The 13599-nt window shown below is 44.9% G+C and overlaps 1 protein-coding gene across 3 annotated transcripts; it reads right to left on the bottom strand.

The window, feature by feature from the left end:
- Positions 1 to 1358: 1358 nt before the first annotated feature.
- Positions 1359 to 12474, bottom strand: OGFR (opioid growth factor receptor). 3 transcript variants are annotated; one of them, XM_005146782.3, is made up of 9 exons: positions 12175 to 12474; positions 10200 to 10253; positions 8243 to 8287; positions 7494 to 7556; positions 7075 to 7159; positions 6673 to 6751; positions 6160 to 6226; positions 5724 to 5872; positions 1359 to 4758 (listed from the first exon to the last, which is right to left on the bottom strand). In XM_005146782.3, exons 1-9 carry the CDS (start codon positions 12391 to 12393, stop codon positions 3390 to 3392), a joined length of 2130 nt encoding a protein of 709 aa, XP_005146839.2. In that variant the 5' UTR covers positions 12394 to 12474; the 3' UTR covers positions 1359 to 3389. The 3 variants fall into 3 exon arrangements, with proteins under 3 accessions (XP_005146839.2, XP_030902892.2, XP_030902893.2); XM_031047032.2 differs by lacking the exon at positions 10200 to 10253; XM_031047033.2 differs by lacking the exons at positions 8243 to 8287; positions 10200 to 10253.
- Positions 12475 to 13599: the final 1125 nt, after the last annotated feature.

The raw sequence follows: 13599 nt of genomic DNA, 5'->3' as shown, positions 1-13599 counted from the left end.
AGCTTGGAGGAGGGAAAGAGGAGGTTTAGGAAGGAGGTGGGAGCAGGATGGGCAGCAGCAGGCAGTCAGGAAGAGCAGCCCCAGCCTACAGCAGGGAGGGAGCCTAGATTGACCAGACATAGGGATGCTGCAGGAGACGCAGATGCTCCTTAGGTCTCACATGGACCATTTCTCAAAGCCCATCACCATCTCTGTGCCGGACAGATGCTAAAGCAACACAAAGCGAGTTATTCAGTGCCTGAGGCTACCCGACTTCACTAGAGAAATGAACATGCCTGTAACAAGCACAGGATGCACTAAGAGACACACACTTACTGCTTTGTGAGAGGGTTTATTAGCTCTGGAGGTGTATTCACATCTGATCGGGGTTTGCTCTTTTTGCAGGGAGATCTGAAGGATGCCAGCTTGAGGAAGTGATGAATTCTGAGCAGAGAACAGATGATTGCAATGGATACAAGGAGGGAGATAAAAGGAGAAACATTCTCAGAGCTGCAAAAAAAATGTAAGGAAGAATTTCCTTTGGAATATGTGCAAGGAAGGGACAGGATGAGAGCTCCCAGCTAGGTGATCCCAAATGGCAATGCATTCATGAACACACATCTTCTGCACATACCTTCATGCTTCCCTTTATCGATGAAAGGCAATTCAATCCAAAGCAGGGCTGGGAAGCAGACAGGAACAATAGCAAGATCCACCAGGACTGAAATGACACAGCCCATTTGGTTAGCAAGAGGAGAGCATTAGTGGAAAACCAAAGCTTAGATGAAATACCAGGTCTCAGTTTGGCATCCTTGCACCAGGAGGCTTACATGAGCATACAGTGTGTGCTCATCCAGCTCCACAGCAGCCAATATTAACCATGACAGAGGGATAAAGGGCTCCAAGATTTACTAAGCTCCCACAGGATTTTGGGGACAGAAAGGGAGTGTGTGTGTCTGTCTTCAAAGTGAATTGAATGTTTCATAAGACACCACAAACCCCACAGAGGATGAGCAGCGCAGTCACTACAGCAGCTTCGCACAGAGCTGGCATCTCCTCCTTCACACTGAGGCCAACTGATGGCAAGAGGGAAGGCAAAGAATCACAGTTCCTCAGACACACATTGCTCATAGCAAGGCAGGGATGAGGATTGCTGTGACAGGAGCCTGCTTATGACCAGCAACAGAAGAACCCTGGGAGGATTCATCATGGACTGGTCCTCATCTCCTCCCATGTCCCCAGGCAGACAGGGCACAGCTGAAGGGACACAGTGACTTCAGAAAGCATCACCACAAAGACACCACTGTGCTTGTGTCCTGTGGTGGGGTAGATGGATGTGGTCATGTCCTACCCTCAAAGATGAAACAAGGAGAAACTGGTACGCATCAAAGTCATGCTTTAATAGGTGACATTAACATAACAGACTCTGTGATACAGTTCTGAGTGCTGGAAACATCCTGTGAACTCACTGCAAACACCTACAGCCAAAATCAAACCTGATCAGGATCGGGAATGGTTTTGGTTTGAGCACTTCAGACCAGGGCTCACAGTGAAATCCCATTAAACACAAAGACAAACCACACATCACCCTAACAAGAGGGATGATCTATGCCCCAACTGAGCACGTATTCACAATGAAAACTTCATTAAAAAAGAAAATTACTATAAATCTGTACAAAAGCAACAATTAACAATTTTGTTATGAATCTTTTATGAACGATTTTTCACTCAACATCTTCAAGTATCTCTATCTGTAGTTCAGTGTATTCTCATTGGCCTTGTAACTCTGTCTGTTCATAAGAAAAAGTGGTCTTTTAAAAACATTAAAGCCTTTTTCCAGCATGTGTGTGGCCCTGAACATTAGATGTTAGGCTTGCAGACTTGTACATGGCATGCTGGATCAGTACCCACCAATATGGGAAGACAAATCACAGATCAAACTCCTTCAAAGGTAAAGCTTCTTAAGAGCTGTAGCAGAGACAGGGAAAACATCAGCATTGCACAGGCTACTGCATCCTCCCCCCCTGCAAACGCAGGCAAACCTTTAGCTACCTCCTACACAAACCAAACAGCACCTAAAAACCCCAGAACTGAACCATCTGAGCAAACAAGTGCAGACCTTTTGGCTGTTGGGAATGGTTTCCTCTGCTTCATGAAACAGGTCTCCTGTTGTAAACCTCTAGGAGCAGAAGTGCTAAACTGTTTAATGCTCCTTCGGACTCGGCTGAACGCTGTGTAAGTCAGGTGGAATAGCTAACAGAGAGGTCAGGAACATTAAGGCAGGCAAGTAGTTGGCAAGGTTTGAGTTAATTCTTGAGGGCTGTAAATAAATGAAGCAGATGAGCACTCCCTCTGCAATTAAAGCTTCAATTATCTGCCCCACAAAGCCCAGTGATTTCCAGACACATTGCACTCCAACATGCCCTCACTGACCACCAATGGTAAAAACAATCCTGCCCTTCCTAGAACTGGGTTAAATCCGACACATTGGACATCATGCAGAGAAGAGAGAAATCCCCACCAGACCACTGCAACTTAACAGCAAAGTCTGAAAAATGCAGTGACAAATATTGTGTTCTATTTTGGCAACTGCAGAAGGAAGAGCTTTGAACCAACACTGGATATAAATGGAAAGCTCTATGCAAAATCTGAAGGTTCTCCTCTCAGAAGGCAGCAGACAATTCATACTCGACTCCAACAAGCACTACAAAGCAGCTTCAGCGGTGGTAAAGGGAACACATTACTCAGCACTTTGCACCCTAGAGAACAGTATCTCTTCGAGGTTTAATACTGGTCAGAGAGCAGTTTTGACAATGTATTTTATCCCAGCCTAAAGTCAAACCCACTTTCTTTATCAGAGGAGAGGCAACAATACTCTTATGTGATGTGAAATGCATATATATACTCTTCTCTTTTGGGGGAACTGCACCTTTACTAGGAATAAATTCCCTGGGAAGGTACAGCCTTCCAAAACAACAAATAGAAGTTACACGGTAATAGAGTTCTGGCAAGTTAGGTCATGCTGCCTTACATTGAACACCATGTATTTAATAAGAACTTGACTAGCTCAAACAAGGGAACAGACCCGTTCTCCTCGCCTCTTTAAGAGGGGACATACCAAAATCAAAGTGCAAAAATCCCTGTTGCTCCAAGATAGTCCTGAAAATCAGGTAAAAACCAGGAAAAGGACACAGCCTGTCCGGGAATGACTAAATCAGTTTTCCTCTCTAGGGTAGCCAAGGGCTGGATCTCAGTGAAATCACTACAGATGATCATAAAAGAGCTGAAGAGTGGAAGTCAGACAGGGTCTAGCCTGGATCAGCCAAAGGAAGTTTATTCTTCTGTCTACTTCTGCTACCCAAACCACCACGCCGGCTCCTAGCAGTTAGGGCAGTGCCATCCTTGCTTGCTCAAGTGCTCCTTGTGCTGGTGTCACTTGGTGCTACCTGCTCCTCATCAGGTTCTGCTGCACACTCAGAGCTCTCCCGTTTGTGTGTTGCAACCTCAGTACTGTCTCCTTCAGGACAAGGGGATGCAATGCTCTGCTTAAGACTCTCTGGAGGATGTTTCGTGCCTGGGACTTCTGCTTGCTCTTTGCCACTCGCATTTTCTGCCTTTTGATGCTGTTCTACCCCATCTACCTCACTTTCCCCTTGCAGGAATGTGCTGTTGCAGTGGTGCTCATCGCTCCTTGCTGTGACTCGGTCTCCACTCGCCTCCGAGCCATCACTTATTGGAGAAGTCCAGCCAGACTTGGGCAGCCTGGAATCAACTGGGGGTCCCACAGCCCCACCATTTGCATCACCACCACTCCTCTCGCTCTCCACTTCCACAGCTGCATTTTTCTCACTGTCCTCTTCAACCTCAGTGTTTGCAGCTGATGGATTTGACTTGATCCCCATGTTCAGGTTTATGGCCAAGTTGCATGGTCTGTTTCTCGTTGTTCTTTTATCAACTTTCCTCCGTTTCACAGCAGCATCTGTGCTCTCTGCTGCTGCTGGGTCTTTGGTGCTTGCATTGTCTTCTTTCAGTGTTTCCTTGTCCTCTTCTGCTTCTATGAGTGGGGCTGAGGAGGGAATTTCTGCATCAATTGCACATTCTCCCAGGTTATGGGAAATGTTTTCAATATCAGTAGGGCTTTTCAGAGGTCCACTGTTAGTATGTACCCTATTTGCATCCAGTTTTCTCTTCTTGCTTTCCTTTGTGCAATCATTCTCTGCTGCACCCTGCACTTCTTCAGCCTCACTGCTTAAATCCTCCTCCTCCTGCTGGGTAAACGAAGCTTCTTTCGCCTCCTCATCACCTCCTCCTTTCAAAGGACATTCACTTATCTCCTCTTTTCCATCTCTATCAGTCACTTCAGGCTGCATGCTTGCAGCATCTCCAGCCTGCTGTTCTTCCTCTGGAGACTGGTTCTGATGATCCACAGAATCATCACATTTCCTACCAGGAGTTTCCTGTTTATCTTCAGTCTTTTGCTGCAGTTGTGACTTGGCAGAGCGGGGTCTGTACTTCAAGAGTTTGTGGTGTGGCCCCCACACGAAGCTGTCTCGAGGTCTGAAGTGTTGCCAAGCATAGTGAACCAGTTCTCTCCTCTTCTGTTTGCTCCGGATGGTGAACAGGAAGTAATCCAAGGCACTTCTCTTGACATTTGGTAACGTCTCCTTAACAAGAGTTTCTGTCAGGAAAAACTTTACCAAGTGCACTTGATAATGTTCATATCCCATCTCCCCCAGGCACTTCAGGATGCGAGTAATCCGCAAGTTGTTGTGGCCGAACCTGAATGAAACGGAGAAGCAAAGCTGTTAAGAGAAAGCCTTACAAGTCAATATGAACCTTCAAGCTGTCTGCAAAACATTTAGTGCATTGCTGACCATCACCTATTACAGACTATTTGACAATGCAGATGGGAGTACAGGTGGGTTTACTTTTAAAGCACCTACTGCTGCTGTCTGCCTTCAGCAGCACCTTCCTAGCCCTTCTTTCCATGTAGTTGAGGTGATCAACCTCAGCAGCCTGAGGTTCTGGCTTTCTGCATCAGTAGATTACAGCTACCATATTGGTCAGACACACAGGTCCATGCAGCCCAATCTCCTGTCCCTGAAGTTGGTCTTCATTTTGTGAGCATGCCCAGTCCTTTTAGAGCCCTTTTTACTATCATGAGAGACACTAGAATATGGAGCTCATTACTATCTCTATGATGAGACCTGCAATCATATAAAACCATTACCATCAAGTCGCAGAGCACTTTTCAACCACGGACTCCAAGCATCTTATACACATTAAGGCACCTTTATAAACAAGCAGGGAAGCAGATGGAAACACTCCCATTTTGTAGTTTAACCAAACACTCCAAAGGCCACTTGCCTACCTGTGACAATGTCTCAGTGATTCCTGCTTAAAATATGGTTTAAAACATAAGCTCTGCTAGAGCAAATGTTAACATCTCTAAGTCTGTATTTTGTATTTCAGCCAGAGCAGCGTGAAGAATGCCTGCTGTTAACAGCTGCACTGGATGGAAAAGAGCACCAGGCTCAGCTGGTTTACTTATTATACTTGTCACTTAAAGTCACTGAGAGCATGATGACCTACAAAGGCTGAGCCAAGTTAAAAAGACTTTAACTGGCTAACTTTCCTATCAGTAAAAGCCTCCATTCCTCAAGGGCTGAGGGTTTTCTTGACTTCCTTTTCCTCTTCAAAGAGCCTGCCTGCAGTAATGAGCAGCAGCACAGACAGACACTCACCGGTTCAAGTTCTGAAACCGTTCAGCCCAATTCTCTGCTCTCTTGAGTTCTCCAGTTTCCTCGTTGATCAGAACGATCCCATAAAATCCCAGCATGAGCTGATAAGCACGGATAAACCTTTGCATAACTTCCTTGGACTTCTTAAAGGCCTGGAAACAAGACAGGGCGATGAGTACAAGGTGCAACTCCCTAATGACCTGCACTGGTTTCACCTGCACCTGAATCATAAACAAGGCTTATTTTATCACTATATCACTAAGCATTTAATTGGCTTGGGTAGCTACTGGCAGGCACAAGATAGAGGAATGCTTAACAGTGCTCACCTGAGCTCCCTTCTCACTACAGCCCAAGGAAGCAATTTAAAAACCTCTATAGACTTCAAATATAAGGAAAATCCCATTACCCTTCAGATCTCAAAAGACAAAAGCTTAAGTACCTGGATTTCTCGACATGTGAGTGGTTTGGCACACCAGTTCATCCCAGGTTCACGTAACGGGAATAGCCTGAAGGGAAAGGAATATTCAGTGCAGATGAGCAAAGATGACATCCAACTAGGGCACCTGTTTGTTTAAACTAAAAAGATTCCAGAAACTGTGATATCACAGACATCTCTTGGAGAACTCACATCCTTATGGATACAGAAAGAGTTTACTATAAGAGTTTACTATAAGTTTACTATAAGCTTATCTGGATCTCTCTTGTTCTGCAGCATGCTGCAGAACCAAGGATGACTGAGATCTACTGCCACAGCTACACTGCAAACCTGTGTCTTCAGGCTTTCTAGTGCATTGTTTCCAGAAGAATATAACTCAATTGAACTAAAGTGGATTCAGGTTTCATTAAAGAGCAGTTCTGGGTCTTTTGGGAAGCTGAATGCAGCAATAGAGATACAAGTGACTCTTAAGAGGCACAGCTAAAGACAGACACTATATTCAAGCAGAGAGCTTACCACTGTATGTAAGAATGGTTTTCTTCCAGAACTTCATAGTTGTCCCACCAAGATTCAAGCAGATTTTCAATAAACAAACCTGGGCAGAAAAGGAAGAAGTCAGGCAAGACGAAATGATGCCAAATAGGAATTACAATAAGCCACTCATTCAAGGTGTTTGCATACAGGTATTGGCTTCTCCAATGAGAGAACCAGGCAAGCCTAGAAAAACATCTTTATTTTCTACCACCAAGCAAATTAAGGAACATAGAGCAGGAACAAGGACATTTTCCAAAGGGAAAATCTTGGTGGTGCTTTGTTTGGTTTGGGTTTTTTAGCATGTGTCCCACCTGGATCAAGCTATGCTGCCATCAGTTCAACCAACTGCAGCAGATCGCATCAGTTATCACACAAGGCACTCACCCTGGGGCAAAAAGCGAGTCTTATTTTTATAAAACCTTAAGTTCAACATCTCTTCTTCCTCCTCATTTTCTGATTCCATCAAATCCTGGCAATGAGAACAAGAAATCAACAAGCAGCACTCTTTCAAAAGGCAGCATTCACTGCCCCTATTCACTGCACTATTCAGTGCTCCTCCTTGCACTCCCTCACGCTTCCTAAACATTTCAAGCTAAATCCTTGAAATGTGTTTGGGGAAGTAACAGCTTGTTTCTGATGCACCCACACACACATCATCCCTTCCCCCTCACAAATGAATCCTTTAAAGGCTCTCTGCCTGTCAGTGTAAAGACTAAAAGATGCCCTAAAATCTAGAATGTGTTCCTAAAAGGAGCATGCAATGAGGAAGAGCCACAAGGGTCTGAGCATCATTTAGTCCATACCGGGTATTGATGTCTGTATCTCTGCAAGTCTTCTGCTGCATTCCAGTTGCGCCTTCCTGAGAACTGGAGGAAAGAGATAGATCCACAATAAAGCTGCCTTCTAAAGGAAACCCAAAGAAACAAAATCCACTGAATCTGGCATCTCTTACACACGTTCCCCTGCCTATCAATTTCCACTCCTCCAAAGCAGCTAGTTTGTCACTGCAGTCCTTTCTCTACATTCCTGAAGACAACTTTGGACTACCAGAAATTCCCATTACCTCCTTTGGCCAAAACCTCTTTCTCTTTCTAGTCTTATTAGTCAAGGTCTTCATGTTTTATGAATATCTTTTATCCCAGTTGGGCTTTCCCATAGAAATGCTCAGAACTCATGGGATATCCCCAACATTTTATGTGTCATTTTCTTCCTTAACTCCATGGTTTTAAACCAAGACAAACTAAGCCTTGCTTGCCTGTCTGTGTCTGAGCAAGACAGAGATCAGACTTTACAACTGATGAATTTAGGATGTAGAAATATTCCTTAAATTCAAGATTCTCGTTCCTTGCAGACATCGCTGGAACAGTTTTCTTCATCGCTGCTCTATACTCAAGAGCAGCCCTGCTGATTCAACATCATGCTGATCCAGACAGTGCACAACAATAGAGCCATATGGTCACAATGAGATATTTATTTTATTGGAATTCTGTGCCAATTATCCTCTTCATCATCGCTCATGTCTCCAAGTAACCAAACTTTATGTTAAGCCTACCTGAAAACTCCTCTGAAACAATGGTGATGAATTCGATTTTGGCTCCTACAAATAAAAGGCATTTAGTTGAAGCATCCTGAAACCAAACTTGACTAATAAAACAAGTGAAATAAGAATACCCACAGCAGTGACTCACATGATCCCTACCAGTTGCCAAGTGACAGATTTACCTAGTTACAGCTGAAATCACTTGATTCTATGCATAATTCAAATTGCTATAGTGAAAAAGCTGTGGTGCCACGTCCACCTGATAATTAGGTGTCAGCTTCCCCACTACACGTGTGCCAGACTCATCCCAAATGTAGCATTTAGACAGAAATCACAGAGAACAGCTTCATTTCTTCCTCTGAACTCCATGGAAATAGAAGTTGGAAGCATGGCTTCATTTCAAACACGCTTTTACAGTGCATCAGTTCAATAATAAGCGATTTTGGTACACTTCACAAGTTTTATGCTGTTGAGTGCTGGAGCATCTTGGCCCAAACTGTTAATGTGCTTTAAAGTGTCCTGTCAAGGCAGAACCATCAAAGTGAACCAGACTGCTCATGAATACAAGGATGCTTCCAACGCCAAGCACAGTGCAGTTAAGAGTGCTCAACACCAGCTCATAGCAAGAGCAGGGTCTTTGTGAGATGGAGTAAGATGGGCAGGCTCTTGCAAAACAAGCATTTTAAGACACTTAGAAGAAAGAAGCAGCAAATCCCAAGTTAATCTTTAATTTAATGAGCTACTTCTTAAACCAAAACCAGTTTCTAGTATATGCTTATCACTGGTTCATTAATTATTAAGGCAGGAACTGGATTAGATTTTGTAATGCCTTATAATAAAGTCATCCATTCTGCTGCCCTGTTGGTTGTTAATACTTATTTCATGAAGCACGCACACCATTTGGGAGATCAAACCTTTATCCAGAGGGAAGCCATCAATGCAGAGTTTTCAACATACATTTACTAATCATAGACACACTATGATTCCCCCCTACTTTTGGACAGGAATTACACACAAACAGTTGGTTTTTAAATGTAGTAACTTGTGACGACCTAAAATACTGCCTGTCTGTATTGCAACACATCTCTATTTTATCCATGACAACATAGACCAAAATAGGCAGCAGAACTTCCCACAGGCACATGGCCCAATCCAAGCATTGGTGTCCATCCCCAGAACACACCCAGAGTGCAGAAATGCACCCACCTATAAAAAGCTTTGCTACCCAGCTAAAAAAGCAAGTGGCTGCCAACACAAGACTATGAAATGTGTTCAGCCAGAACAGATCAATACCATTCTTTTGCTCAAGATGTAAGCAGAGGCTGGGGTTCAGTACTCAAATTCATCGATGCTGTTGACTTCTGAACCCCAAGGATGAAATCCTGATACAAGTGGAATTCATGAACAGCTACAGAAGCATCAACTTCCAGATATTCTTTACACCTCATGTTGTAAAATAGCATCCCCTAAGAGTCAGGTGGGAGAGGCTAACAGTAGACTGAAACACAATTGGGTTGCTGCAGAGTAAGCACAGATACCAAGACAGATGCAAAGTGCTGTATGGTTTATCTAGGAAGAAGCCAGATCCAGGAGAAAGGCATTCTGCCTGAAAGCCAGCATGGAACAGAACAAGATGAGGAAGCAAAGAGAGCAAAGCTCAGCCCTCCCTCTAAGCAGGTGTTGCTTCTGGGTCTCTATAAACTATTTAAGCCACACAGAAACATAACCTTTCCAAGTTAGAAAGGCCTTTATAAAATGAGCACAAACCCAAAGCTTCTCAATGCTCACTCCTAAGCCACTAAAAGCCCCAAAAAGCAAGAGAGTTGAAAAGACACCCCTGCAGGAATTTCAATCCACTAACAGGGAGGATTTGTGAATGCAAATCAATGTGAAATGCAAAGATAAAAGCAGAACTTTGGGTTGGTTTTGAAAGCACACAGCGAAAAGAAGAACAATAAAACCTTCTAACCTCAGTATTGAATGAAAACATTAGCAGCTTCAGCAACAGAATGCACCATGAAAGCTGAGGGGAGAAGAACAAGAGTTAGTGCAATATAAGCAGAAGTAGGAACTACTTCTGGAAACTGATTCAAGCCTTTGGCAGGGTGTAAAGGCATTAATGGACAACATAGAATTTACTGTTTCTTTCTGCATCTCACTGCCCTTAATGTTTCAGGCACTGTCAGGCAGAGGTGAATACGTGTGCATTGCTGATGGAAGAGCTCTTTAAAGATGCAGAGTATTCCAAGGGCTGCAAGGCACAGGGACAAGGATCCTCCTTTGTAAGGCAAAGTTGGAGGAGTCCACTCACTGGAGTGAAAACTGGTCCTTGCTTTTAGAGTGGTCACAATCCAGAAGCAGCTCTAAGAACACAAAAACATCTGAAGAAGAAAGTGGTTTAAAAAGGAACAATGTGAATGTTGTGGAGGCATTAGAACATGTGGACACCACCAGAACACAGAAGGAAGTTGCCAGGGTGCCCTCAAACAATGCAGGGCACTTCAAAGGCAATCTCTGCCTCTTTCTTTATGTTTTACAACTATTCCACCTGAAATACCTGTGACCCTTTCACAGACCCAGGTGCACAGCCAAGGCCTCACCACATTCCCTGCAGCAAACTCCATAAGGATGCAGAGACACGCATGGGCATCTCCATCGGCTGCAAATAAAATCAAAGTTGGAATGCAAAGTATAGAGTGTGTATTTTTATAGGAATCACGAGTGTTTGGAATACTGTGTTGCAGAGAATTACATTTTTTAAAGGGAGGTTATTTTAACATCTTAATGCTTATTAAAATTTAAATCTTAACATTAAACTCCTTTACAAGTGTATTACTTAGAAAGTTTTATCTGCCTATTTATAGTCAAATAGGGATGTGCTGCCAAAATGAAACTCAAGTGAATGATCAGTTTCCCTTTCTCCGAAAGGGGAGGAGTTAAAGGACTAAAATCAGTGTGGTTTGACTGACCCAAGAAATACTGAAGAACAGACACACAGGTTTTGCATTTGCCAAAGCGATGCTGTAGAAGGAATCAATGACACTCCACATCAAACACATTGATGCTAAACACAGGAACCTCAGGTAAGATTAACAGGTTCTTCTTATTTCAAACCAAGATTATTTTGAGGCACAACTGTTCATATTAGGCAGCATCACCTCACTTACTGTAACTGCTGCACATATACCTGCAGGTTTTAAAACACTGATGGGTATTTTGGTTTTAGAGTTGCTCTAAATATGCTCCCTAGGGAAAAAACACATTATGTGATGGCTTCTTATGGACAGCAGCAAAGAGCTTAGAAAAGGTCACCATTCAGGGATGAAGACACCAACAAAGACCCTCACACCAAGGAGCACCTGAAGAACATCAATGTTATAACATCAAATCCAGCGGTCATCAGGATACGATGGACAGGCAGATGTGGGACAGAACTTGTATTTATAGAATAAAGTATCCAGATCACAGGGAATTGTGGGGAAAGAAATATTAAAACCCAACTCATGGTGGTCTAATGGAACTTAAGGGCTCATAAAGTCACATCACACCTCTGCCTTCACCACCCCAGGGCTCGTTTCTGAACGGGCCTCAGGTGACGTCTCTTCTTCATGGAGATGAGAACAAAATTAGATGCTATAAATCAGTGCCAGGGCAAAAAAATGTTTTACTTTCTGGAAGTAATTTAAGCTGCTCCAGTTCCTGATAGTAAATTAGGAACAGCAGGGAAGTAGCCCACATGCACTGACAGCACAGGAGGGGGTGGCTGGGGAGGATCCAGGGTGCGCATCACTCGCACACCGAGTGTCTGAGCCGATCCCGAGGGTCGCTGTAACCCCGACGGTACCGACCCCTGTGCTGAGCACCAAGGGGAGGAAAGCTGCAGCGAGCAGGACCGGGACAGAAGGAGCTTCCTCACCACGGGGACCCCGCACCCCCGGACCCACCTGGGCCTGCCAGCAGCTCTGCGCCCAGCTCAGCGCCGGCTGCTCGCCTTCATCCTGCGGCTCCTCCTCGGCTGCTGCCTCCAGCTCGCCCTCGCCGCCGCCATCCTCTTCCTCCTCCTCTTCTCCTTCCTCCTCCTCCTCCTCCTCCTCCCAGGTGGAGTCGTACTCCCAGAAGCACCCCTCGTCCTCCTGCGCCCCGAAGCCGAGCCTGGCCGCCATGGGAGCGCGACGGGAGCGACGGGAAGAGGAAAGGGAAAGGGACGGGAAAGGGAAAGCGAAAGAGCTGCACGGCACAAAGCGAACACGTGGGGCGGGACAAGAGGGAAGGAAGCTCGGGAAGGCCACGCCTCCTTCCTGCGGCGCCGCGCCCCATTGGTCACCTCGGGGTTGGCCGCGCGGTCCCTGTGCCCGTCCGTCGCCGTCCATTCACACCGATGGGGGCTCCGCGTTTCGCACGGGATCCATCCCCTTCGTGTGTCCATCAGAGGGAAAAACGGGAGGAAACGTATTCCTGCTCTTTGCATTCCAACCGGGAGATGGGCAGCTGTGGGGGGTCCCGAATAGGCTCTATGTGTGTGTGTCCCGGGGTGATTGCTGGTGGAAACAAAACACTGGAGTAACGGAGCTTCCTCTTCCCCTTGGAGTTTAGCAAGTCCTGGGTGTTTAACTTCACACATTAAAAACTGACTCCTTCCACAGCAATATTCCTCTCACAGAAGAATTAATACAGGAACAACCTTCCCAAGAAGCCAAGAGTTGGTGCGAGGGAAAGGAAGGGAGGAGCAGCATCACCCGGGTCATTTAAAGCACGCGCAGTTGCCCAATACCTAACTTCTCAACCAAGCAACTCCTAAAATACCTGTGTCACTGGATTGACCGTGAAATCCCAAATGGGCTTTCAGGGATTGCACCACTACATGTTAATGTCGACACAAACCTAGCTATGAAAACAATTTATGTGTGTGTATATAAACTGACTAGAATCCCCTGGATGCAAAGGATTTACCCCCAAGGCTGTGAGGTTTGTAAGTTACAAAAACTGCACTTTATGGCCAAGATCCATGTAGATCATGACAAAGTAACCAGCACTTTGGAAACAGCTCCCAGCACTCACTCTGACGCGAACTTTATGCCCCACTATTTCATACCTTAAACCAGTGAGCTTGCATCAGGCTGTAAGCAGTTACAGTGGGCATCCTGATAAGAGTTCTGACCTTCTAATGCCATGCTTCATAACTGCTTCTTGCTAGTTAGAACAGAAAACATCCTCTAGTTTGGAAGCTCAGAACAACCTGACTCTCAAGCTCAGCAGGCAAGGATTATCAAGTGTCTTCTAGAAATAACAGGGCAGTAGTCCGTAAGTGCAGGCAAAGTTAGTAAAACCAATTTCACTAAAGCCACAAGGTGTCTCAATAACTTCCAAAC

Source organism: Melopsittacus undulatus, chromosome 10 (assembly GCF_012275295.1).
Source record: "Melopsittacus undulatus isolate bMelUnd1 chromosome 10, bMelUnd1.mat.Z, whole genome shotgun sequence".
Lineage (NCBI taxonomy): Eukaryota > Metazoa > Chordata > Aves > Psittaciformes > Psittaculidae > Melopsittacus > Melopsittacus undulatus.
Note: the sequence above shows the minus strand (reverse complement) of the source record. Positions and strands in the feature narration are given on the sequence as shown.